Source organism: Suricata suricatta, chromosome 6 (genome assembly GCF_006229205.1).
Source record: "Suricata suricatta isolate VVHF042 chromosome 6, meerkat_22Aug2017_6uvM2_HiC, whole genome shotgun sequence".
NCBI lineage: Eukaryota > Metazoa > Chordata > Mammalia > Carnivora > Herpestidae > Suricata > Suricata suricatta.
In genome coordinates, this window is record NC_043705.1 from 29,348,943 (window position 1) to 29,376,204 (window position 27,262).

At 44.6% G+C, this 27,262-nt stretch overlaps 1 protein-coding gene across 2 annotated transcripts in view; it reads left to right on the forward strand.

Annotated features, from left to right (window-relative positions):
* The window catches only part of CTNNA1 (catenin alpha 1), a 178,818-nt gene extending 155,180 nt beyond the window's left edge, over positions 1-23,638 (forward strand). For both annotated transcript variants that reach the window (XM_029941997.1, XM_029941996.1), the window contains exons 11-18: positions 5,168-5,324; positions 13,138-13,338; positions 13,882-14,033; positions 18,378-18,488; positions 19,550-19,731; positions 19,851-19,956; positions 21,414-21,548; positions 22,415-23,638. In XM_029941997.1, the coding sequence (XP_029797857.1) occupies positions 5,168-5,324; positions 13,138-13,338; positions 13,882-14,033; positions 18,378-18,488; positions 19,550-19,731; positions 19,851-19,956; positions 21,414-21,548; positions 22,415-22,702 (1,332 nt within the window). In that variant the 3' untranslated portion in view covers positions 22,703-23,638. The remainder of the gene's footprint in view (positions 1-5,167; positions 5,325-13,137; positions 13,339-13,881; positions 14,034-18,377; positions 18,489-19,549; positions 19,732-19,850; positions 19,957-21,413; positions 21,549-22,414) is intronic.
* The last annotated feature ends 3,624 nt before the right edge of the window (positions 23,639-27,262 follow it).

Here is a 27,262-nt window from a genome sequence, read left to right on the forward strand (position 1 = left end):
TTCAAGGAACAGATCTAGACAGGATGTATAAATGTGAGATTCATCAGCACATATAAGATGCCGGGAGCCTGGATGTGCTCACCAATAGAAATGAGTATACCTAGAATAAAAAAGTCTAGGTACTAAAACTGGGTTTCTCTAACGTTTAGAGTTTGGGAAGATGAGCAAAGGAGACTCAGGAAGGGTTAGTAAGACCAGAAGAACACCAGAAGCTGGCTCTACCTTGTAAGGCAAGTGAAAAAGAGTATTTCTAGGAATGGTGTTTATTCATATCATTAGTCCTTGGATTGAACAACATGTAGACATGACACATGACCTTGGACAAAGGAATTTAGGTAAAATTTAGGAGACATAAGCTTGACTGGAGCAGGGTCAAGAGAGAAGACAGGGGTTGGGTATGGCAAGATGGCAGGTCTTTCAGATTTTATGTAAGATTTATAGAGCCATCGGGTGGTAGCATGAGCTAGATACAGGATTGAGACTGCTATTTGTTTTTTACTTTTAGTTGGGGCCCAAAATAGCATAGTTTTTAGGTTTACCTGTTGAAAATAATCCAATAGAGGAGAAATATTGACAATACAGAGAGAGGAGGGAAATATCAATAATACAGAATTAGGAATTAGTCCAGTAAAGAGGAAATATTAATAATATAGAATAATATCATCAGTATTAACATTGATAATATAGAACAGAAAATAGTCTATATAGCCAATAGAATTGATAATTGAGAATATCGTTATAGAGAATATAGATATAGATACTATAGAATAGAGGAAGAATTGCTAGGCCATGTTCTGGAGTAGGGGAGAGGAAATAGGATCCAGTGGACAGGTGGAAAGGTTGGTCTGAGATGGGAACATAGATTGAACACCTATATTTTTATAAAGGTAAGACAGTACACGGTACAGATGCAGGTAAGCTGGGTGGACGTGGCGATAGGAACTATAGACATTGTCTTTTGATCGCATTCATCTCATGAAAATCGGAAGCAGCAGACTTAGAAGCTGAGAGTGAGGATGCTGGCAGAGGTAGGTTAGGAAAGAAGGTGTAAAACAAATACTCAATTAGAGTCCAGACTTGAGAGGAGGAGGTTGATTAGACTAAGGAAATGTAGTTCCCTTGCTGTCCCCAACACTCTGTGTCTTGAATGATCAAGAATTTTAAAGCAAGACCACTCAGCATGCTTGGGAGCAGGAAATTATGAGACCCTTGCATGGAACTGTTTGGGATGGAGCCAGGATATGAAGTGGGAGCTAGAATAGATGGTCTAGGTAGGAGATGTGGGAGTAGTTGGCACCTAAATGGTATGTAACATCATGAAACTAGACGAAATTGCTCACTGTGAGGGGAGGAATGTAGACAGAAGAGAGGGCAGCATAGGAACAAACCTTGAGGAACTCTGAAATTCTTTGATGTTGAAGAATACAGGGCAGCAAAGAAGACAGAGAAGAAATAGCCAGAGCAGTGGAAATAAAACAAATCTTTTCGAGAAAATCTAACATCTAGGCCTGACAAAAAACACTTTGTAAACTAGGAACAGAGGAGAATTTGCTCAGCCTGTAACGTCATATTTATTGGTGAAATATATTAACGGGAACAGGCTGAGTCCTTTCCCTCTACCAACAAAAACAAGACAAGGATGTCCTATTTAACATTGTTCTGGAGGCTTTCAACATGGTGGTAGTGCCTAGTGTGGGGCTGTGTGCAAATTTAATGAGCAAAAATACTAACTCCCCTTAATTTTTATTTCTTTGATTTGTGAGAGTAAAGTTTTCCCCCTAGTTGCTTACTAGTCATTTGTAGTTCATCTTAGGCAGGCTGTCCATGTCGTCCCCCATTTTTCTACCAGTACTTTGGTGTTGTTCTTACAGATTTACCTAATGTACTTCCTCAGTTATATATACTTAAATACAAAAGTAATATGGTCAGATTTATGAATTGACTTCTCCCATTGTTATTTGGAAATAGGGGAGAGTTTTCTAAGAAATGGGAGATATTTATTTCTCTTGAAGTATCCAGTCAAAGCATAAACAGATTCTTTAGTTTTTTTATTTTTTTCTCATTATCTATTGGAAACAACCTTAGTATTTAAATATAAGCATGAAATGATGGTTTGACCTTATTTTTCTCCAGATAGCCCATCAAATGCAAAACTAATGTACTGTTAATCCCTACTGGCATGTGATGTACCTTTTTTCATACACTGTGACAGGGTCTGTTTTTAGATGATTCTATTGTAATTACTTTACCTTTGTTTTACATTTAATTACCTCTCCTCCATTACTCTTGCTCTCTTTCTCCAAAATTTTTTGGCTATTCCTAGCTGTTGCAGATTAATTTGTGAGTAAATAGGTCAGTCTTCCTACACCTAACCATGGTATATGTTTGTTTGAGTTTTTGTAATATCCCTCAGAAAAGTTAAGTCATTTACTGTTAACTTTTATCCTGTGGGTTTTTCAGAGAGCTAGTCTTATATATTTCCCATTAATTGTTTCATAAAGATTTGACATTCCTCTCATTTTCTAAATTTTTTCTAGTATATAAAAATTGATTTTTAATATATACTCATTGTCTCTCGCTACCTCAATGAACTCTTTATAATACTAATTTTTTTTCAGTTGACTCTTCAGTTTCCTAGATAAACAGAGATTATCTGTATTGAAAAGTAATTCTGTGGTCTTCTTTCTAACAGCTTTTTCTTTTATTTCTATTTCCCACTTTATTTTATGGGCTAGAAAGATCATTATATTATTGTTTAAGTTATGGTAACAGTAAGTAGAACATTAATAACATCTTTATTTTTTAAGGTAAATGATTCTCTTCACAAGTGTTATGTTTGATGACTCTTTAAATTAGTATGTTCAGAATGTTTCTAATTTACTCAGAGTCAACAGAAATGAGTATTTAATTTATCAAGTGTCCTTTGTAAATAGTTGGTAATGAAAATGAGAAAGTTAACCTTAGACAAGGTGCTTTTTCTCCATTATACTGTATGAGATAAGATATATTATAGAACAAAGAGAGCAATTTTCTTTTTGTAATGGAGGAATTATCTGTATTTAAAACATATAATTAATTCCCAGCCCATGTTTATTTGGCTCTGTTAGGAAACTTTTTTTTCAGCCAAATATTCTTACATGGTCTAGCTCTGTTCTGATTCATTGGTGTATTGGTGAATCAGTGAGTTAAGTAGTGAAGAGAGTAGTCCCCAGTGGTGAATCACCTGATGGAAGTGAATGGCAGGAAGGAAAAAAGGCAAAGAACAAGCCTTGAAAGGATGAAAATATGGAAGACCACAGCGTAACACATGGAAAGATGGTGGGATAGCTCTTCTTACAAATAATTGTACAAACCCATATACTGTTATAAATGGTGGGCTTTTAATAATAAGTAGCTGGCCCAGTCCTCTATGCCTGTGAGTCTGTAGTTTACATCCTGTTGGTCTGTCATTTTGAGTTGTTGAGGAGGGAAGAGGAACAGCTGTGCCCATCTAGTGGATGTGATTCTGGAGTTTGTTTACAAGTCTTTGGTGACTAAGTTGAATAAAATTCTTGAAAAGTGCTGCACTATATTGGAAATTATGACCAGAAGGCATGTGGTTCCTGTGGCACTTAAAAAAAATGTGTCCCAAATCCAGTCTTCAGGTTTGCATGATCAAATACCTCTGTGATAACTATTTTTCTGCGACTCCCATCGCCACCAGTTTTCTCTGGTCTTTGCTTCCCTTCCAAGTTGCATTATCATAAGTATATTTATTTCTGATAACCCATAAAGACCTTGGACCTAGAAGTATGAGTCATTATTCTCTCAGTTCGATATCATTATTTACTCATTGAATGAAAATACCAAGGGATTTGAGTAGGTATTTCTCCAAAGAATCTGTGCTAAGGGTCAATAAGCATAGGAAAAGATGTGCAATATCATGAGCTATCAGAGAAATGCAAATTAAACCACAGTGAGATAGCACTTCACACTCACTAGGATGGCTGTCATTAAAAAGGAAAGAAAGAAAAGCAAAAAGAAAAGAAAAAACAAGTGTTAGTGAAGATGTGGGGAAATTGGAACCTTCATACCTGCTGGTGAAAATGGACAGTGGTGCACCTGCTTTGGAAAACAGTCTGGCAGTTTCTCTAAAATTAAACATAGGACCCAGCCATTCCACTCCTGATGTTCCCCAAAGTAACGGAAATGCAGAAATATGTATATGAATGTTCATAACAGCTTTTTTCATAATGGTCAAAAAAGTGGAAATGGTTCACTGATGCCTGGATAAATAAACTGATCACCCGATGTACGGATAGATAAAATCTTATGTATCCGTATAATGGCATACTACTCGTCCATCCAAAGGAATGAAATACTGACTGACACATTCTCTAGCATGGGAGAACCTGGAAAACAGCAAGTGAAAGAAGCTAGTTACAAAAATGCACACATTAGTATGATTCCATTTATATGAGCTGCCCAGGATAGACAAATCTATAGAAAAGAAAGTAAAGTGTATGGGTTTGGAGTGATGGGAGCGGTCTGCAGATGACTGTGGTAATGGTGGCACAACTGTGAATATACTAAAAATTACTGAATTGTGAGGTTTAAGTCTGTGAAGTTTTTGGTGTGTGAATTACATGTCAGTTAAGTGGGGTGTTTTTGGTACAGATTACTTTTTAAGCTTCAGAACCTGAAATAGCAAACGTTCATCAGCAGATTATTAAGAACGGTGGGTAACTCGATCAAACCTAGAAATTGTGTAATTGGAAAACAGCATTGTCCGTCCAGAAGATGGGATAAGAAACAGTGAATGTTGATGAAGAAATAAGATAGTCTTATGAAGCATAGAATTGTAACTTTATATTTTTGTCATGGGATGTACTTGTGTTTAGAATAAAGACTGGAGTATAAAGTCAGAAAATTTAAAGAGTTGTCACAGAGTAGAGAAGTTAGAGATATTTTTGTTTGTCTTATTATATATCTCTTTTTCCAATGTATTTCTTTTACCCTCACGTCTCTCCTTCGTCTTTGTAAGTGTTGTGGTGGAACATGTCAGATCATGGGTCCTCGTGAAATGCGTACGAGGCAAAGCCATGACCACCGTATTGACCAGAGTGTCCCACCTATTTTATTTTCATGCCTCTGAAAGTGTAAACAATGAACTTCAATGTCTTTGCAGGTTATCAATGCTGCATTGGCGTTAGCAGCAAAACCGCAGAGTAAACTGGCCCAGGAGAACATGGATCTTTTTAAAGAACAGTGGGAAAAACAAGTCCGTGTTCTCACAGATGCTGTCGATGACATTACTTCCATTGACGACTTCTTGGCTGTCTCAGGTAATGAGCTGGTTCCCCAGAGAAGCATGTGAGAATGCACATAATTACTCCCCCCTAAGTCATAATAATGGACAATCAAAACGCCCCCAAGTCTGGGCAGGTAAATTATTCTAACACTAATATTGTGCTGGTTTTCATTTTAATTAAGAAAACAACAAAGTACTCCTGACTCCTGAGCAGTGGGAAGTAGGCTGGAGTTGTTTCCCTTGTGGTGGGGTTGGTCCAGATCTTAGAAGCATGAGTTTGAAAGCTGGCTGGCAGTTTTCTCCCATTTTTATAGAGTAAGATTTTGCAACCGTTGACCTATACAGCACATGACCGTCCTCCTCTCTTGCTGCGTTGTATTTCGGAAAAACATTGACCCGGGTCCTGTGAGAGGCTGTGGTTATTTGTTGTAAGCCTGTGAAACTTTGGAGGAGGGGTATCAGCACCATCATCTTTAGTTCATTTTGTAAAATAACTTTTTGGGGGCGCCTGGGTGGCTTAGTCAGTTAGGCCTCCAACTTTGGCTCCAGTCATGATCTCACGTTCGTGGGTTCAAGCCCCGCATTGGGTTCTGTGCTGACAGCTCAGAGCCTGGAGCCTGCTTCCTATTCTGTGTCTCCCTCTCTCTCTGCCCCTCCCCGACTCATGCTCTGTCTCTCTCTGTATCAAAAATAAATAAAACATTAAAAAATTAAAAAATAATAATAATTTTCCCCCTTCTTGGAAAGCTTCTTCCTCTCTCTCTCTCGGAAATGATCATAGTTTAACTGCCTACTTCTCTAAAGACTCTGTATGGTGCACAGATAGAAAACAGAGAGGAAATATTTAAGTGCTATTTAATTATGAACTTGCAAAAAATAAATCTGGGTAATTCACCTCACAAAAACAGTTGATTTCATTATATAAACATAAACTGGTAATGACATAGTAAATTGCATTCATATAGAAAATGTCTGTCAACTGCAATTCACTGTTTATCACACAGACATAAATTTCAATCCATCTCCTTCAAAGTTGAGCAAGTATAAATGCATTCTTCACTTAACAGGGCCTCTGCTGCCCTTAGCTGCATGCTTGCTCTCTGGAGGTGCCTCCTGAGGCCAGTGGCTGTGGGCAGAGTCAGCAGCTGGGTACTTGTAGGGCTAAAACTACCTGTCACCCCAGGGAACCACAGGCCAGAACATGGGAGATGTGAGTGTCAATGGAGCTTGAAAGAAAAGCAGGGCTTAAGTACATGCACAGTGCAGTCCTCCAGCAATGACCTATATATAAGGTGACAGTGTGTTCTGCATACCAATGTCCTCCTGTCTCTGCCTGTTCTCCGTGGGGTTGGTAGCTTTGGCTGTACTTGAGAGAGAGGGGAGCAGGCAATCTGTAAACTACAAAAAGACGGGATAAACCATGCTGCTGCAGGACTGCCAAATTGCAGGTGCTGGTACTTTAAAACAAAAAACCCATTTGCAAGTACATCTTTGCAGGTGCCAGAAATGCAGCAATGGCTTTTTTGGGAAATCTTGGCCTTCTGTTGTTTTTCCCAGTGAAGTACTGAATTATTCTTTTTCATAGGTTTAGAGAAAAACATTCCACCTTCACAGCACACTTTTAAGCAAACAACATATTCTGAAATCTAAATGTAAAGCCCCCCTCCGGAGATAGATACTACGTTCCTAAACTTCTTGTGATGAGGTTGGGCATATATCTCGTGCTTGGTCTCAAAGGATTTTCAGTCCTTCTTACAGCAAAATAAAATGTAATAGAATCAAATGTCCCTCATGCAACATTCTTCAAATTGGAGAACAAAGAGGCTTCTGCAGTAGCATTTGGTGGCATCCAGGCAGTATCTTTAGGGTATATGACATAAAACCAAAGAATGATAAAGAGAAATCAAATTTTTTAACAGATATACTTTAATCTGGTGAGTATGTTCAAGTTTTGTGCAAATGTGGGAAAGTATAACGGTTGACTAGATGGAAAGGAGTTTAAACCATTTCTATTTGGGAAATAAAACCCCAGAACAACTCTGCTTCAGGAAGTGTTGGTGTTTTCAGAGTGTGTGAATTCAGAGGTCTGCCCTACTATATGTCTCTGAGGGTTTGTCACAGGCTTGCTTAGCAGCGTCATTTACATGATTAACATTCATAATTCTGATTCTTTCACGGTATGCTTTATAGGGGCGTGAGATGAAGGAGCATGCAAGCAGATTCCTGTGCAGAGTTCTCCTCAACTGACCAGTTAGTTGTTGGCTTTCACACCCCTTTATACCCTCACACAACTACCTCCCCCGTAGGAACTTGAGCACCTTTTCATGTGGGGGAGGACTAGAGATGTCTGCCCATCTCACGAGACACAGTCTTGCTAGGGAAATGACTGCCTCTCATCACAAGGAACCCCACTGTGAACTGGCAGGCCCCCACTGGTCTCCAGTCCTTAGCCCTTGTATAGTTCACAGCATCTTGAGTTGGGCATCGTGGATTGGAGAGGAGGTGCCAGTCTGCAGCATTCATAAGTAGTCTTGTCCTCATCCTAATCTGCCCCCTCTGCCAATTTCCCCTTGCCCTATGGCCTGCCGGTGCTTCGGGAGTCCTGCCTGTGAAGTAGGCATGCTACCAGGCAAGTGCCCAGCACAGAGTCTAGCTTTGGGTGGTGGGTTTCATAAATCTATGCTAAATGCTAAATGCACAGTAAGGATGGTGCTTGACTCCTTTTAGTGGTTTGTTTCCTACTGTTTTCTGGTACCTCTAGTAGTGTGATAATTTTTTAGGAATATTTCCACTGAGGATTTTCCACCATGAAATCCTTCTTGGAATCCGTGGAGCCTAGAAGTTTGCTGGAGCTTGCCCACTAGCCAAGAACCCCTCTAAGGGGAAGTTACTTAGGGAATAGGACTGAGAGGACTGTCTGTGGCTTTATCTCAGTTGTTCTTGGATATTCTGTCCTATTGGTTTCAGAAGTTCCTTCACTTGCCACAAGTCCTACCTAAATTTGTGGCTCACAAAGTAATGCTAATTTTGTGTATAATTTGGTGAAGCCCTCAAACATTTCATGAGGCTGCAGGGCAAGGGAAACTTGATAAACTCTGTATATCAAATAGGAGACAATGGCATTTGAAAGTAGAGGGACATACATGCCACCCCTAGGGAAGAGGAATGGGGGCTCCTTTTCACCAAGCTCTTTTCAGAATGTGCCTTGTAAATACTGGAGATGTTAAGATGCTAGAGCACATTCAGCAGAACACGAGTATATTTATATTGACTGATCCCTTAAGGACAGGAGTTTGAAATTTATCAAAGTGATAAAGACTATTTGAATTTCATTTGAATTTTATTTGATAAATGTTTTCCACGGAAGTGCAATTTACTTTGCTGTGCGTTTATTCTGCTTACATGTGGAAGCTTTAGTTTCTTCCTTTTTTTTTTTTTTTAATTCAAGTGTTTTGTTAGAGTAGTTCTGACTTGGTTTATTATATTTCTTTACCCATGATCTTGGAAACAAATAGTAGTATATTGCATTAGATACGTTAGGGCTACACATGAGACTGGTAATTTGTACTTTTTCTTCTTCTTTAAGAGTCATTGTGCCCAAAGAATTTGGTCTGATTCGAAAGCCATTAAATAAAAGGATTACTACCCCTAATTTTTTGTTTTTGTGTTGAAGGAGGGAAAAAACCTTCAAAACTGAAGATAAGGTAGTGGTGAAGTTAGTTTTGATTTCTGATACTCCTGCCCACTAGTTGTGTGACCTTGGACAAGTCCGTGCCCTGGCTTCCTCTTACTTAATGGGGATTTTTTTTTAATGGCTGCTATATAAAGAGTTAAATATCAAGCACTCAAGAGTATTTCCTGTTATAGGTTAAGTCCTCTATATAAAGTATGAATATTACAATTTCATATGCGTGCACAAGGTTATACCAATAAAGATATCCAGAGCGAAGGGTACACAGAATGGGCCCTGTTACATATCATGAATTGAAGTATGAGCTGATGCAACCTTTCTGAAGGATGCCAGTTGGCTTGGTTCCTGGGGGCCAATTAGGCACCACACATCTACTTTAAACATATATGCCTTTTGACTGAGTAATCCTATTGCTAGAAATTTTCCTCAGGGATATGTACACAAATGTACCTGTACAAGGTTGTTCATGTCAACCAAAATGTGGGAGAGAAGACTGGGTAAGGAAATTATGGCCCCTCCATGTATTCATTAAGGTACTTTGCAGCCATTAACATGAATGAGGTAAATGGGTGGATACAGGCCTGGAAAGGTTTTCAAATGAAAATGTATAATAGTGTCCATAATATGGTTTCTTGTTAGATTGTTGTGTATGTGACTTTTTTCCTTTTCCCAAGGAAGACTGTTGATCAGTTAAGAGTTCTTGATGAGGTACTGACAGGTGTGTCTACCCATAATGGACCCATGCTGAGATTCCTTGGAAATTCAATTAAAGTTGAAGTAACTTAAGATTTTTAGCTTGGTGGCTCACCAAGCCTTCGGTTGAGCCTTCGGACTTAAGCTCAGATCATGAGCTCACAGTTCGTGAGTTCAAGCCCTGTGTTAGGCTCTGTGCTTCTTGCTCAGAGCTTGGAACCTGCTTTGGATTCTGTGTCTCTGTCTCTCTCTACCCCTCTCCCCTTCGTACTCTCTGTCTCTCAAAAATAAATAAATGTTAAAATAAATAAATGTTTAAAAAATTATTAAAAAGATTTAATTAGCCTGGGTGCCTCTAAGTCTCTTGTGTTTGTATACATTGACTGGAAACTCATTTCTCCCTTAAGGCTCAAGTGCAGAGAACAGGATTGATGTGTCCTGAGTATGTGGTGGCCTCAGCTGGATGGTACTTTCCTAGAGACAGCTGTTGAGTGAAGGTAGACACTACTAGCTTCCTGAAATAGAAGGCTTCCTTTGTTGCTAAAGAATAGCAAGCCCTTCCCTGATGGAGGTTCGCTAGAGAAAGCCAATGTGAATTCAAGAAAGTCTAAATTGATTTTTAAAAACATAGGTCTAGATGAAGGTGAGATTGGGCTATTTTGTTTAATGAACAAAAAAAGAATGTCATGCGTCCTTGATTCTCAGATGGGCTTCCTCCCCCACACTAATATTCCTGAAACAAGGATGAGTTTTAAAATCAATTGGTACAAGAAAACATTGGTTCATCACTTAGTGATACTTTTCCCTTCCCTTCCTGCTACTTTCCTCTCCTTAGTTATATAAGTGTAAAATGTGTTGGTTCAGCAGAAGCAGCAGTTCTGAACCCACAGGCTGGTGTGGTGTGCAGGCTCAGTACCAGTCTGTTTAGTTTTAAATTAATTATATAGAAAGTTTGTATATAAAAGATGCTTCCAGTGGGCTCCCCATCCATTTATTCTTGTGAATGGCTTAACTATCCTCCCTAAGATTTAAATAAAAAGTTTAATATGTTTTCTCTGTTGATAGTACAAAGATAGAAGCCCTACAAGTCCCCACTGCTTTTTGAATTAGTAAACACAAAATTAAGGTTTCCTTAGCTTTACTGTGGAAATTCATTTTTCCTTTCTGTAATGGGAACTCATACTGTATTTTGGTTTTCTCTGGAAATAATTTATTTAAAGAAAAGAAAAAACTTTTAGAGCAAATTTTAATTTCACAGCATAATTTAAGAGACTTTCCGTCAGTCTGGAACTGCACATGCACAGCCTCATCAGCGTGTCCCGTCATTGTGGCACATTTGTTATAACTGATGAACCTACACCAAAGTCCCTAATATACATTACTGTGCCCTCTCTCATTGGTGATTATTCCATGGGTTTGGATAAATGTATCCATCATTATAGTGTCATATATTCACTACCCTAAAAATCCTCTGTACTCTTCCTGTTCTTCCCTCTCCTGATATTTTTACTACTTCCATACTTTTGCCTTTTCCATAATGTCATATAGTTGGAATCATACAGTATATAGCCTTTTCAGATTGGCTTCTTTCATTTAGTAATACGTATACCTTGTCTTTTCATGGCTTGAGTGCTCATTTCTTGCCAATGCTGAATAAAATTCCATGGTCTTGATTTACCTCATTTTATCCATTTATCTACTGAAGGACACCTTGGTCGTTTCCAAGTTTTGGCAGTTATGAACAAAGCTGCTGTAAACATCTGTGTGCATGTTTAATGTGGAATGTAAGTTTTCATCTCCTTTGGTAAATATGAAGGAGTGTGATTGCTAGATCATATGGTAAGGGTGTGTTTAGTTTTACAGGAAATGTGTTTTTACCACATCTCTTTTCATTCTTGCACATGGTTATTTGTCATTGTGATTTCATTTTATGCTACTAAACCTTTAGTGTTGGAACAGAGACCCATACAGAGTTCCTGTCTCTAGTCTCTTGGGAACTATACCAAGAGAAGGGCTTTGGTTCTTGGGGCCTGCAGGGGATTATGAAGCCCAAAGGCAGTGCATTGTGGTCCATTGTTCTTTGGTAGATCTATGAAATACCACTTGCCTCTGGCTCCCTTTGACGTGAGAGGAAATAGCACCATGGCTACTATCTTACTTTTGAGTATCTTAAGAGGTCAAGCTTATAGTTCCCTCCCTTCCAAAAATTGTCATATCTAACTTGACTAAGTATGTTAGGCTTTCGCAAGTGGATTAAATCAGCAGGCGGTCCAGAATAATGACATCTCGGTGATGAGGTGGTCAAGGCTAGCAAAGAAATGACCAGGTATGTTTCTTAGATTACTTTCACCCTAATTGTTCTAGCTCTGCCAGAAGAACTAGGCAATTAGTCTTTGACCTGTTCTACCAGGTACTCTCTTGGCTTAAATAAGTGAGTGTATCTTCTGTGAGTTCTTGCATGTCTTGAAGAAAGCTCCATTCTGAGCAGGGAGGCAATGGCCAGAGGGTGGTGTGGGGGCTTCCCTTTATGTCACTCTCTCACCCACCCCATGGAGTCTAAGTAGCCCTGTCATTCGGGCTGTCTCCTCATGATCCCTGTACTTCTGGGTGAATGAAAACATCCCCTTTACCATCCTTGGTTAGCTCCTACAGATTGACTTCATCCATTTAATGGCTGTATAGTCCCAGCAATGCATTACCTACTGCCCTAGGACATTTTGGTTGCTTCCACGTTGCTGTTATTATAGATGAAGCTGAAGCTAACTCCTTACTCTGGGGTTACCAGTATCTAGTGTGAAGCATTTTGCTTTGAGGAAAAACAGGTTTGGTGAGTCCTCGAAATGTCAGCTTAACAGGATTCAAGGGTTTTTGCAAATACCACAGAAGGCCCATCTGCACCCATGAGAGGTTACTAAATGTTTTGCTTCGGGTGGGCACCTTCTGTGCCTTTCAGTGGAGGCTTCAGTCTGCTTTCCAGCGCCTTCTAGTCCAGGGCTAGCTTGACTTCTTGGGAGATTGTCTGAATACGTTGGCATCTTCTGAGGAAAGGGTAAGAGAATGGAAGGAATGGGACTTATACTGGACCCTTTGCTCTATTTCAGACTTTGTTTTGGACATCAGGCCAGTGACATTTAAAGAAGAGAAGTTAGTAGATTTCTGTGATCTGAATTTTCTGCCTGGTTTACAAAACAACTGTGCCTTATAAATCTCATTTGACTCTCTCTCTTCCTCTTTCTATAAACCTGGAATGCAGATTATTATTATTGGAGGTGATTACAGGTTGAGTTTCTATGGGACACTTAATCCAGCGGTTAGTCTGGTCTCTTCAGTGAAATGATAACATGAAAAGCTTTGGCACTGCAGCTGGCACAAATGAGCGCTCAGTGGATGATAGATGCCAAGTTCATTGTCCCCTGCTCGTGGAATGCCTTCTCCCTCATTCAGCTTTTTGTTTGTTCTTCAGAGAATCACATTTTGGAAGATGTGAACAAATGTGTCATTGCTCTCCAAGAGAAAGATGTGGATGGGCTGGACCGCACAGCTGGTGCGATTCGAGGCCGGGCTGCTCGGGTCATCCACGTAGTCACCTCAGAGATGGACAACTACGAGCCAGGGGTCTACACAGAGAAGGTCCTGGAAGCCACCAAGCTGCTCTCCAACACAGGTTTGGGGACTTCCTCCCTCAGTGCTCCCGCACCCAGATCAGTGGGCTGGGCCATCCTGGCCGTCCAGGCCCCGTGGTTGGGAAGGAGGAGATCAGAATGTAGTCTGGGTTGAACATCAGACTTTCAGAAATTGATCAAATTAAGGGGTTGAAAACCTCTTTCCTTCACATGTGTCCCACGCTCGTGATGGGAATAATTCTGAACCCACTTTACGCTGAATTTTTGAGTGAAGTCTCTTGTTAGTGGATAAATACCAAATTAAGGAGGGTCTTAGTTTTAAGCAAGGCCTCCCGTTTATCTCCCTTCATTTATTCACCCATCCAAATCCTGTATGGCAAAATCTGGTCAGAGACAAAGATGATTTGGGTCTTGGTAAAATACAGCGTTTAATTTATTTCAGCTGTAAATACTCTTCACATGGTAGAGGTGGATGGTTTTCATCATGGTCCTCACCTCCTCCTGTCGGACGGAGGGATTGAGGGAAGGCTGGTCGAATGATGTCTGCTGGGCTAGCAGCAAATGCCCTGTCTCTTTCTCCACAGTCATGCCCCGTTTTACTGAGCAAGTAGAGGCAGCCGTGGAAGCCCTTAGCTCAGACCCCGCCCAGCCCATGGATGAGAATGAGTTTATCGATGCCTCCCGCCTGGTGTACGATGGCATCCGGGACATCAGAAAAGCAGTGTTGATGATAAGGGTGAGTAACTGCATTTCAGACATTTTAACAGCTTCTTTCTTATCGTTTGCTAAACTTGAGCAATGCATCATTCGGGAACTCAGCAGATGTGGTGGTAGTATATTAAAACCATGAGTCTAAAAGCTGTTAGAATGAGATATATTTAATTATGTTGTCTAGAATGACTTAGTTGCAAGTTAGAGCCCAAACTTGGGCCAAGAAGGGGAGCTGGTGTGAACTGGCTTTGATGATTTAGTTTCAGGCAAATAGCCACCACAAATAGGTGGTTTCTGGTAAGTTAGAGGGAGACTACTCAGATTAAAGGCTTTTCGGTTATTTTCAGAGAACAGGGTATTTTCTCGATGCAAGTTGAAGTTACTGTTCACATACAATATATTCCCTGTCCTTGAAGGGGTGGCAGGGAGGCAGGATGCTCCTGGAGCCCCAGTGGGTTGGGGGTAAGGAGCAGTGCCTGTGGCAGCCGCTTGAGAACTGCTGACCCCAGGGGCTGGGGCAGGTGTCACAGCCATCTTTCCCTAGCGCCTGGTCCCTCACATGCTGTTCAGAGTGTGAGCATGTTGCTCTGGAAACTGAGAGCAAGGACTGTGCAGCATTCCCCCCCAGGGCCACCTGGGGTTCCCCTAGACCTGGGATGGGCCTTCTCCCCACACAGCTTTCCTGCTGCCTACGTGGCTACTTTGCTGTGTTTAGTGGGGTCAGGGGAGTGTCATTTATACGTTTATGGTTTGCTACTCCAACCTTTCAAGCTAGTTAGGGATTCTGTCCCACTTTTTTATCCTCTCAGCTTGGCATCCTGTAGAACCTAGCCAGACTGTCAGCTGGAAACAGAGGCCATTTCTAAGGCAGTTGCATCAAGCTGGACCCATTTCATATGCAGTGTAGAAACACTTGGGCAAGACTATACGTCTGGGTGAGGAGGAAAGATAAGTGTTCGTGGATTGCCTGGTTGGCTGCTGGCTGTTCCTGCACGCCCCAGGTCCCCTGGACATGCTGGAGGTTGGGGGTGGGGAATGGTTTTGCATTCTCCATCCCTTCATTCCTGTGCTCAAGACAAATCCTGGCCTGGTTGAATAACAGGTTAAACCCAGCAGCTATATCTCGGTGCTGTAAAGGGATCCCCGGGTCACATAAACCACTAATAATGAACACAGCCCTGTTTTTCCGGAGCTCTTTTCCATACTGACAGATAGCTAGAAATAGAATAGAAAGAACGTTAATGATAAAAAGGAGTCATTGGGTATCTGAGGTTAATGCTTTTGAGGGTTTAAGTGAGCTAAAAACTGCATATACGCCAGGAAATGGGTACAGATCCTAGAGTCCCGTTGTGGGAAAGCAGGTCCTCGGAGCAGGCGGGCCTCCTGGACTCTGTTCCAGTGTCTGAACAGATGCCCCCTCTCTCGTCTTCTCTTAAAAACAAAGGGGCTAGTGGTTGGTGGTTTTTAATTAGCTATAATGTAAATAGTGTGCCCAGCCCTGGGCCTGGCAGTGGGGTAGCTGCGCTGGGCACCAGGATTGCCACAGCCCTGGCAGAGGCGCACGCAGCCGGGCACTCTGGAGCCAGAGCACAGCTGAGGCCTGAGAGGCAGCCACGCTTCAGGCCCTCGCTTACTGCTGTGCACTTGCACTCCATTCCTATTTGAAGTGAAGAATCATCCTTCCCATCCTCCCCACCCCCACCCCACCCCCAAGCCTCTCAGTTTCTTAGTGTCTTGTCTTCTTCCCACCTCAGCTTGCCTTCCCCAGTCACACCTGGTCTTTGTCATTACCAGTGTCCACTGCCCTTTTCTAAAGCCCCTCAGTCCAGACTGTGACAATCCTGAGTCCTCCTCACCTGTCACCCTGACCCAGCCTCTCCCATCTTTGCTTCGTTCCTTTTCTAGCTTTGCGTCTCTGATTAGGCAGTAGACTCTTTTGCCCCATTCACTTCCTTATATGGCTTTGCATGATCCTGTTCTCATGACATCTGCCATCTGCTAAGCTTGGTGTAGAGCAAGGCAGCTGCCCCTACTGTGGTCCCAGAACCGGGCAGGATTGCCCCACAACCCCAGCATCCAAGAATGTTTCAGACCTTCCTGCTTGCCTCCTTCCCCCCATGGGGCCTGGTGCTGTCTCTCTAAGGTGTGGAGGTGGTCTGAACATGCTGCCTGCCCCCTGCCAGGTCTCTGCCTGTGTACGGTGTATGGCACACTGGCATTTCTCCCATCGATCTCCCTCCTCCTTAGTCTGTTTTGTCCTTATCTCTTCAAGAGCCCCTCACCAGTGGTGCATCTGGTAACAAAGCTCTTGGCCTCTTCTCTTCTCTGATAGGCCTCATTCCCTTGGGAAAAGCATCCAGGGTGACTGTCCTGAGTTCCACACTCAACCTGCCACCTTGCATACTCTCTCCGGCCCCTGGATTATCTAATAAGCACCTGCTGATCTTTTACCCCCACCCTGCTCCACCCAGTCCTCACCGGTTAGCTGATGGCAGCCTGTTTGCCCTTGATTCTTCTTTTTGTCTCAGTTCCCACATCTCATCTACCTTGACAATAAACAGAGTATCTGCGCACTGTTCCCATTCTTGTCTTGGCCACTAGCATCTGTTACCTGGATTCGTGCACCTGCCTCCCTATTCTCTCCCCTTGATGGCTGCAGTCAGTCTCACTCTCCAGAGCAGCCCAAGTGATCCTTTCAAGCTTCAGTTAAGTCATGTTAATCCACAGCTCAGCACCCTCCACGGCTGACGGTGGCATCAGTCCTTACACTGGCGCACAAGGCCTTTTAGGACTTCATCTGCTGCTGCTCTCCTAGCGCTCCAGTTGGTCCTGTAATCTGAGGGCCGTGAATCGAGTCCCTCCGATGTGGCTCCTTGCTCATCTGATTCCCCAAGTGAGTTCCTGCCCCTGGGTCTTGGCTGTGGTGACGCTCCTCCCCAAAGTACGTCCCATGCTCCATGTTCAGATGTCACCTTCTTAGGAAACCTTTCCTGACTACCCATATGAAATTACAATCCTCTTCACTGCTTTATTGATTTGTATCACTGATTGCTTTCTGATGTCTCATAAAATTCACTTTCTCATTTTGTTTATTGTCATTTCTCCCCTTAGCATACATGCAAGAGCAGGGATATTTGTGTTCATCGTTTTGTACCTCCAGGGCCCAGAACAGTACTTGGCCCACACATACTCAGTGAGAATGAAAGAATAGAACATATTTGGCTTTCTTGGCAAGAATAGTTCTTTGATCTATGATGGACTAGCGAGGGTGGTACAGAAGCAGAGATCTTTACAGAAGGCACTCCTTGGAGAAACCTCCTTCACAGGTATCTGGGACCCTAGGATTCTAAATGGCCCAGCGTGTTGCCAAGGCAGAGAAACTTAGGATCTTGCATTCATGTGTTCCTTCCAGCTTGCTAGTGCCTGGTGTGACCCCCGCTGTGCTCACCTCATCCCACTGAGGGACAGGCTCAGCCTTTTCATGTGTACAAACCCAAGATAGCTTTGGCTGGGCCAGATGCTTCCTCACCCGTCCTCTCTTTTGAGCCTCGCAGGGAGCCCTTGGGCTGGGCTTGGATTAGGTCCTGGTGCAGATGAGGGACTCGCCTCAGTGCCCTCCTGTCACAGGCCGGCCAGCTGGGCCAAGAGCCAACCCCAGCTGTTCCGTCTGCTGCCCTGTTACTGATAACTTCCAGAAGACAACATAATGTTTCAAGTCAGCAGCTAATCATCAGAGGCTGGAGGTTGTGCAAAATAAGAATTTTATTTCATAATTAAAGCAAAGAGCTGGGACTGAATCAGGACCTTTGGTATATACTCAGACCTTACCTGCCATATTCTTTTTGCTTTGATCAAAGTCACACAAAAAAACCATAAAAATGCATTGCCTAGTTGGACTCCTCAAAGCAGTATCCTAAGAGAAAGCCCAGTATTAGTTAATGCATTTTCTTTTTGTCATTAAAAAAATGGGAAGGTTAGAAGAATATGCTTAATGTTAGATAAAATACTTCTCTTTTTAATACAGTACCTTTTCTACCCAAGATATTTCATACCTTTGTCTTAGGATACAGGTGTTAAAGGGAGTACTTTATGTAAACAGAGTCCTGACTCGGGTAAAATTTGAAGCCCTAACCTCCCTTTGGGAAGTACGATGTGGTACCTTCACCTGGTGGTTGTTGGACCAGCCACCCCATGTGTGCATTAGTGAGGCAGGGTCTTAGATAAAGAATGATTTTAACTACATTGTTGGAACATGGCACATGAAAATCCGGAATTCTGGGTGTTCATACATTGAGCCCAGAGGCTTGGAACAGCTGAAGGCCAGAGGCCCAGCGTTGTATCTGACTTGTACTCTGTGTGTTGGTGGTAGACCCCTGAGGAACTGGATGACTCTGACTTCGAGACAGAAGACTTTGATGTCAGAAGTAGGACAAGCATCCAGACAGAAGATGACCAACTGATTGCTGGCCAGAGTGCCCGGGTAAGGGACAAGTTTGACATTTTGCAGACCTTCCCTGTCCCTCTGGGAATGTGGCTTTTTCTCTTCCAGGAAAACACTCTTGGTTTTGAGAACATCATTTTCCCTCTCTTTCTCTGGCAGCAGGACCTAAGTTGGGGGACATGCTAGTCAGTCATAGGTTCTTGCAGAATGTCACCTCAGCTGTGCCCTGGGGCTTTGGTTTATGACCAAGCCCTGCATCAGGAAAGCCCTAGATCCAGTCAATGTAATGTTTGTTAAAAGGATTGTGAAATTCGAAAAAGATTGCTGTCTTTGCCCATATCAATGCTACCACGGCTATGAACTATTTATTTATTCATGGGTTAAAAAAAAAAAACAGTGGGACATTCAAGAAGATCTTTCAGAGCTATTGCATTCGAGTCATTAAATCTTCAATCAATAGCATTTATGTTTTTGGGAGGATGCCAAGTAATATTTCTATGGAGTCTTTTTCCCTCCTTAGAAATCATTTTGAACAGAAATGCATCCTTGCTTTGGGCCCTACTCCATCATGAGCACTTGGGGAAGCTGAATGGGGAGGAGCCCAAGGCTTGGGAGTCTGTGGGCCTTCAGGTGGGCACCAGGCCTCCAGGTGCTGCTTTGATAAGGTTTAAATGCCATGCAAGTAACTAAAAGTAGCAGCATTGGAAATGCCCAGTCAGGACCCACCAGGCAAAGGGCTCTGGGCATCAGCCCCTTCTCTTAAGTCCTCTCCCCACGGCAGCAGGCGGAGGATAAACTTCTAAAGAATTAAGTTAAGCAGATTCTATTCCTATACAAGGTGTGATCTCGAAACTTCATATTAGCCTTCTAATCCCTCACACTGTTTTTCCTCCACACAAAAACTTACTCTTGAAAGTGGGTCGGAAATTCAGGCTGCTGTAAACTTCTCAAAATGAGAAGAAATGGACCTTTAGGCAAAATGAAACCTATTAAAGCATTATCCTGTGTCATAGATTGCTTGGTAGAAATATTCGTGGCTAATGCACTGTGAGAATTTCATACTCTCTTTATGTAAGAGCTCTCTGTGCTTCTGATTTCAGGCGATCATGGCTCAGCTTCCCCAGGAGCAAAAAGCAAAGATTGCAGAACAGGTGGCCAGCTTCCAAGAAGAAAAGAGCAAGCTGGATGCCGAAGTGTCCAAATGGGACGACAGTGGTAATGACATCATCGTCCTGGCCAAGCAGATGTGCATGATCATGATGGAGATGACGGACTTCACCCGGTGAGCCGTGCCCATCCCCACCAAGCGCGCACGGAGGGCAGCACTAGGCTACTTGCAGAGAAATCTTCCTTTTCTCTTCATCTTCAGCTACATACAATGATCCTTGTTCTTTTTGTCAGAGGTAAAGGACCGCTCAAAAATACATCAGATGTGATCAGTGCTGCCAAGAAAATTGCTGAGGCAGGATCCAGGATGGATAAGCTCGGCAGAACCATTGCAGACCACGTGAGTGACAAGCTTGCTTTGTGCGTTCTTGAGTTCATCCTGGGACTCAGGGAACCCAACCGGGTCCATCCCAAGGTGGTGGTGACAAGATTTTTCTTGGAACACAGCACTCTTCTCCTCTCCAAAACTGTTCTAAACTCGTCAACCTGCTTGATTAATACCAACATAGATTTTAAGGATTTCTGAATTCCTCTCTTTGCTTTGACATGCATTAGGAGGCAGGCCCAGCTTGCATTAGAGCACCTCTTTGGAGCAGGTGTGTGTGTCACGCCAGCCATTCCTGTGCGATGCTGTTGCTTCTCTCCTCGTTTCCTGCAGACCCTCATGCACTGAATGAATCTAGATAGAAAAGAACTCTGCACTGTTTGTTCTTAACCACTGAGCCTTTATCCCTTTTCCTCTGTCAAAAAATGTGGTTCCTACTTCCTGCAACGTTTACAGCACATTTCCCTTGATGCTCTAAGATTTACTGTTGGAGACCATGTTTGCACATTACAGTTTTTCTCCGCAGATCCAATCCCGCCTCCCCGTCCCCACCAGCCACTTTCCTTGAAGCACCCAGGCTACACGACAAGTGGCAGTGGTTCCTCACTGCCCAAGCCACAGATTTAGAAGCCATTCTTGCGATCCAGGACTAAGCCCTGGTGCTTCTGCTGGCCACACTTAACCTTGATACCGTCCAGTCTTTTCCTCTCTGCAACTGCCAGCCCAGCCCAGCCCTCCCCGGGCTGTATCTGGACTGCTGTGGCTTGTCCTCCCCGATGCTGCCACCCACTCCGTTCTTCACACAGCCACCAACACCCTCTTTTCATAGCGTCCTCTCAACGTGCAGATCAGATACGGCTCTGCACTTCTTCAGTAGCTGCTTAGAAACTTCAGAAGCTCCAGCATGGTCTGCTCACTCTGCCCTCCAGCCTCCCAGAAGGGAGCGTTTGCTGTAAACACTTGAGAGGTGCTCTATTTCATTGTTGCGGCGAAGCCTCCCAAAGTCACTCTGAGCTTTAGCAGCAAGACGAGAATTGGGCTGCCCTGGAGTTTCCCTGTGATGGTCAAGACCTCCCCGTCCCAGGGGTTCATTTTCTCACTTTGGTTTACTCATCCTCCATCTTTGCCTCAAGTGGACATTTCCCTTCATCAGACATTTCCAGTTTTCATCACAATTGAGCACATAACGTGCCTTTGAGCAGAAGAGCTATTTGGATGGTGGTTCTGTAGCTCCAAGCACTGTCCTCCAGAATCAGGCTCTTGCTTGCCGAGGCTTTTTCTCACCTTGAGGGGCACAGGCCCTGCAGAGAGCAGCTTCGGGCTGGCTAACTCCTGTCTCTTGCCCTTTGCTCCAGCAAGGAGGGAGGGAGGCAGCCTGTTGGTGGCACCGTGAGCCTTGCAGAGGTAGCCCTGTGGGTGGGAGGTGTTGGGGCCTAGAATGCTCAGCGCTGAGCCTGCTGCTCTTCCTTCAGTGCCCGGACTCAGCCTGCAAGCAGGACCTGCTGGCCTACCTACAGCGTATCGCCCTCTATTGCCACCAGCTCAACATCTGCAGCAAAGTCAAGGCTGAGGTGCAGAATCTCGGTGGGGAGCTCGTGGTCTCTGGGGTAAGTTTTATCCATGAAAAGAAGTGGTTGTGGGGAATTTGCTGGCCTTTTTCCAAAAGGAAAGTAACCTCTTGTTCCCATACATGCCTTAGCTGCCCTGCAGCTGGGAAAGTGCTGTGGTGGAGCCCACGTTGGCAGTGCTGTGCTGAACTGCAGTGCTGCTGAGCATGGCTAGGAGCCATTACAGGGCTGGCCTCTCTTGGGATAAAGTATTTTTATCTTCCTTGCTGTTCTTCCCCCAGAGAATTGAACCTGTTCAGAAAATGTCAAGATTACACAGTCTGCTTTCTTAGACTTCTCCATCCTTCTCAGCATGCTTGAGTATTCCCTCTTCCCCTTGTTTCCTGTGCCAGAGTTCCGGACCCCTTGTCATGTTGGGCAGGGGAAAGAGGCTGTCTTGCTTGACTTGCTGGGCTCCCCCGATTCCCTGTAGCTTTTGTTAATCTCCTAGGATTTCATTTCAAAGAACTACTTTGTATGTGGGGCGTATAGGAGCCCCTGTGTCTGGGGAGCATGTATGCGTATTAGAGCAGAGATGCCCTGGATCATGACTGAAAAAGAAGCCTCATCAGTGCTGGTGGTTACAGCTCTGTAATCACTCAGAAAGAGAGAATCCTCCTCCAGCCTTCTAAAGTGAATACAGATATGTTGAAAGGTAGAGATAGGCAAGGGGATGGTGACTTATGTTTTTGATTCTACTCCCTTTACTTCTAAGTATCTAAAACCTGTGCATTTTCAGGTTTCTTGGGTAAGATGAGTAGCCACTGAGAGAGCCGATCAGGAACAACGGCTGCTGCCCTCCCCCTCCATGTACTCGGGGCTGGAGGTCAGACCTGTGTTCTCACTGCCTTGTCTGTGCCTCTTAGGTGGACAGTGCCATGTCCCTGATCCAGGCTGCCAAGAACTTGATGAATGCGGTGGTGCAGACGGTGAAGGCGTCCTATGTGGCCTCCACCAAATACCAGAAGTCTCAGGGTATGGCTTCCCTCAACCTCCCGGCTGTCTCGTGGAAGATGAAGGCACCTGAGAAAAAGCCCTTGGTGAAGAGAGAGAAACAGGATGAGACACAGACCAAGATTAAACGGGCATCTCAGAAGAAGCATGTGAACCCTGTGCAGGCCCTCAGTGAGTTCAAAGCCATGGACAGCATCTAGGGCCACCCTGCCCAGCTGCCCCCACCCCTTGGAGCTTCTAAAGATCAGTCACTGTTCTTCACTCAGATGTATTTGCTAAATAGAACACTGATGTTAGATTCCACAGGGAAATAAGCAGATTTTAAACCTGGCCAGGTGGTGAATTTGGCAAGGGCATACTTGTATTTAAATTGGTCAAAAATACTTTCGGAATTCAGGAGCTTATTTCTAGCTATATTTTTATAAGGTTAAATAAAAATAAAAAATTCCATAACCAAAGAGAAACTTGCATTAACTTTTTAGTGACACTCTTGACCGAGTTCTCAGTGTGGCATTAGGGTTTGAGATGCGGGGATCAGAGTCAACCTGGGTTTAGAGAGGGGGGCCTCCACCAAGTCCTGGCTTCCAGAGGGCTTGGGCTGGTATCACATGACCAGAGACGTTCCAGTGTAAACCGGCTGGGCATCTTAGGAAGGTGTGCCTGGAGAAGGAACGTTCCCAGAAAGGTCTTGGAGGGACAAGCCACACGAAGCTCAGTAGAACGTAATGTATCATGAAGAAAACTGATTACTCTCTTTATGACATGAAATGAGAATTTTAATGCCTGGTTACAACTACTAATGTACTCTGCTGCAGGACATTAATAAAGTTGCTTTTTTCAGACTAGAATGTTGTGATGCCCTAATCAGAACATGCTTTTTTCCCTTTTCTCAGCTTCAAATGCAAATTCATAATTGGGCTCACTGCTAATAATTGCAGTGTTTCCTGCCTTGGGCTTTGCAACAGAAGCCTGATAAAATAGTGTTTGCTTAGGCAATAATTTAGACTTTACCTTATTTGTGATTACTATAGTGATTGCTGTAGCTACAAGGTGTAGTTTTACTGTCTTATTTAAATTTTATGAATTTGAATGTTTTTTACACTAACGTTTCCCAATAAAGTCCACTATGAAACCAAGTCTAAGAGGCCAAAGTCATTTTCTTTGCCTTCCAGGGGAGTTGGGTTCTACATTAAATATCTGTTAGATTTGCCCACAGTATCTGTGGTGCCCCCGGCCCTCCCAGGATCCTGGTGCTTCGGGGACAGTGTTCCCCAACGGGGAAGCCATACCGTTGGCTCCAGGCCGAGAACTGTGTGGGCGTGCTTGTAGTGTCTGAGCCAGCCCACCAGGGAAGGACTCGTTCCCTCAGGAACTCCCATGTTCGAGCTTCAGGTACAGGTCAAAACCTTGGATCCATCCCCGATGTCCGTTCTGAATTGTCCTACCAGCTTACGACTGTGGTAACAGCTGCCATGTCCCTTCCCAGCGCACATCCTCTCCTGAAGCACAGCGTCCTAAAGAGACCAATACAGTCCCTGCCTCCTCTTCTTGGCATCCACTCCAGTCAGCTGTGTCCCCACCACTCTGCTACCCGTCTGCTCTGCCACCAGGTGCAAGGTTCTGTCTCACCAATGTCACCACTAAGTGCACAAGGTGGACGCTCCCACCCACCCACCCCAAGCCCCTCACTTGACTTCTCGAACACCTGACTTTGGTTTTGTCCTTAGCAGCTGCCTCCTTCTCTTCCTCTTTCAAAGTTGTGTGGTCCCAGAGCTCAGTAACTGCTGTTTCTCTCTCTGGCTCTGCTCCTTTTTCTGATCTTAACAGGCTCCTGGCTGGCTTTAAATACCATCCAAATGCTAACTTCTCTCAGAACTTGACTCTCCTGCCTGCCTCTTGAACTCTCCACTTGGATGTCTTTATCAGTATCTCAAACTTGAGCTGTCAAAATTCTTTAAAATATAGGTGGGTCCAACTGCTACTCACTGCTTCTGTTTACTATCACCTGGTCTAAGCTGTCATCACTATGATTTATTACTATGTACAAAATTTCATCAGAATTTAGCAGGTAAAGCAACAAACCTTATTTCAGGTTCAGAACGTCAAGAATCCAGATTAGTGGGAGAGTCTGACTTGGGGTCTTGTGAGGCTGCAGTGTCTGAGGGCTTGACGGGCTGGGGAATCTGCTTCTGGGCGCCTTCATGTGGCAGTTGGCAGAGGGCCTCACTCAGCTCCACGCCATGTGGGCCTTCCCATAGAGCAGCTCACAACTTGGTAGCTGGCTTCCCCCAGAGGGAATGATCCAGAGAGATTAGCAGCCAGAAAAGATAACCAGCAACCAGATGGAAACTGCAGTGTTATTTTTTTTTTTAACCCAGTCTCAAAAAAACGTGAGAAATCCTCACTTCCACTGTATTTTGTTGGTCACACAGACCGCCCCTCACCCAGGTGCATTGTGACAGGGGACACCACACAGGGGCAAATGCCAGGGCTGGGCTCCCACAATCCTCTGCATCAGGACCACTTCAGTACCCTTGCCCCACCCCCAGACTTCCCCACTCTGCGTTCCCCATGAGTCACAGTAACCCCTAGAAACTGGCCCCATAGTGTCGTTCTCTAGTGCAAACTTTCCAGATGCTTCATCTCCCAGTAAAAGCTGAAACCCTAAATGATGGGCATGGTCTCTTGCCTGTCTGGCCTTAACTCTTGCCAGTCATTCGCCCTTTCCCTGTGCTTCCTTAGGATCTTCTCCAGGTATCTTGTCAAAAGTTCTCTGACCCTAAACACCTTCTCTGATAAATCTGTACCCTGCTCTCTCTTCACAGTTTGTGGGTCTATCTGGTTGAGAATCCGTTTTGTTCCTCACTGGCTTGCCAAGGCTCTAGTCCCAGAGTGAGCAGCTGCCCTGGGACGTCCAGCAGGACAAAGCCCACAAGGCACTGGCCGCCTTTTGCTCAGTCCCTCCCCAGGCTGACTTGGGACTCACACTTGGGCCGTTCTCACACCTTCTGTTGCCATCATTTGATTTCAGTCCACATCTCTTCCACCCTGAGCTGTGATGCAAGTCTGTCCCTGTTATTTCATCACCTGCCCTGCTGGCTGCCCTGCCTCGCCCCCAACAGCTCCCTCTTCCCATCCGGCTTCCCCCTCAACCCACCCACTGCTTTCCAGCAAAGACCAACTCCCCACCCCTCATCTGGGCTGCTGCAAAGCGGCTTAAATCAGCCTACCTCAGTCCCCCAACATCCATTATCCATTCTCATCTAGTAGGAAAGGAATCTTCTGGAAGTATCTCCTGAAGAGTCAACAAGCAAGCCTCTATATCAGGCCCTTTCTGGGCAGGTGAGTCAGCAGAACCTGGCTCTGTGACCCTGCCCTCTGCAGCTAAACTGCCCCCTGCAGGCAGTTCCTGGGACACCTCTGTGCTCCCTTGTCCGGAGCTTGTCCTGGTCATTAACCTTTGCCATATCGTCATCCCAGCCTTAATACATTACTTTAAAAGATGAGCTTCGTTCACTTCTCTCCTCCTAAGCACTCTCTGGAATCATGTTGATGGGCTGTAATTTTTCGAGTATACATTCAGATAACATTTAAGTGTCCACATATCACCTAAAAGCTTCCTGGACCCCAGTGGGAAACGCCACCCACGGCCTAACCCGCTCCCCAAGGCCAAGGGCCTGGTTACCTCCGCGCTGGCCCTCATGGGACCGCCCTGCATTCTGCTGGGAACACGCGTTGTCAGTCTTGTGCGGCCTACCGTCCAGCAAAGCGCCCGGCACGTGCTGACCCATTCATGGATTTAAGCCTTCTAGCAGAAGATGACCGGAAGGCACAAAGCAGGCAAGTGAGGAGGCCGCCGAGGTCCTGCCGGGAAGCCCTCAGGAAACGTGATCTAAAGCTGCACGGCCCAGACGGAGGGAGAGAGAGACTTGCCCCACTGCCTTCTTGGGGGTGTTCATTCCTACGTCTTTGCCACAAAAACCGATTCTCCTCAGCATCATGAGGCTTCTTGCTTCTCAGCCAGGGCAGACTTAACCCTGTGTTACCTCCCTCAGGTGAGGCCTGACCAGCTCCCTTCCTGACGGCGCCTCACCAGCCTGGCCACTGCCTGCAACGGGGACTGCAGAACCCGGTGACCCTGCAGCGCCTTTCATGGCCCCGAACAAACACTTCTAAGACCTCACCTAATCCTCACCCCAACCCCAGTGAGCGAAGAGAGAAGCTGCCATGTGCTGGGCACCCCCAGCCCCAACCGCCTCATCCTAACAACCTGTAAGGGTTGTTCGACTTTACAGCTGAGGGCACAGGGCCACAGAGTTGTGAAGCCCATCCCCCAAGTCCACAACAGTCTGCCCCGTAGCTTCAAGATGCAATACCCCTAAGCCTCAGATGATCATCCCCCTGGGCCACAGAAGATAGGGCAGGGGCATGACCCCCCAGCGTTCCTCCCAGGAGGCTCCCTCGAGCCCCCACTCACCGCAGCCCCCACACCCCTGTACCTAGCCCTCGGGACTCTTGGGGCCCCTGGCTGACTCAAAGTTTATGCCCAACTCTCCCAGTTCCTGCCTCCCAGGATTTCCTTCCTCCTCTATCCTCATCAGCAGACAAAATCTGATATTGCCCATAGTTACTAAATACAAGGACAGGGGCACCTGGGTGGCTCGGTCAGTTAAGCATCCAACTTCAGCTCAGGTCATGATCTCATTACTCCTGAGTTCAAGTCCCGTGTTGGGCTCTGTGCTGACAGCTTGAAGCCTGGA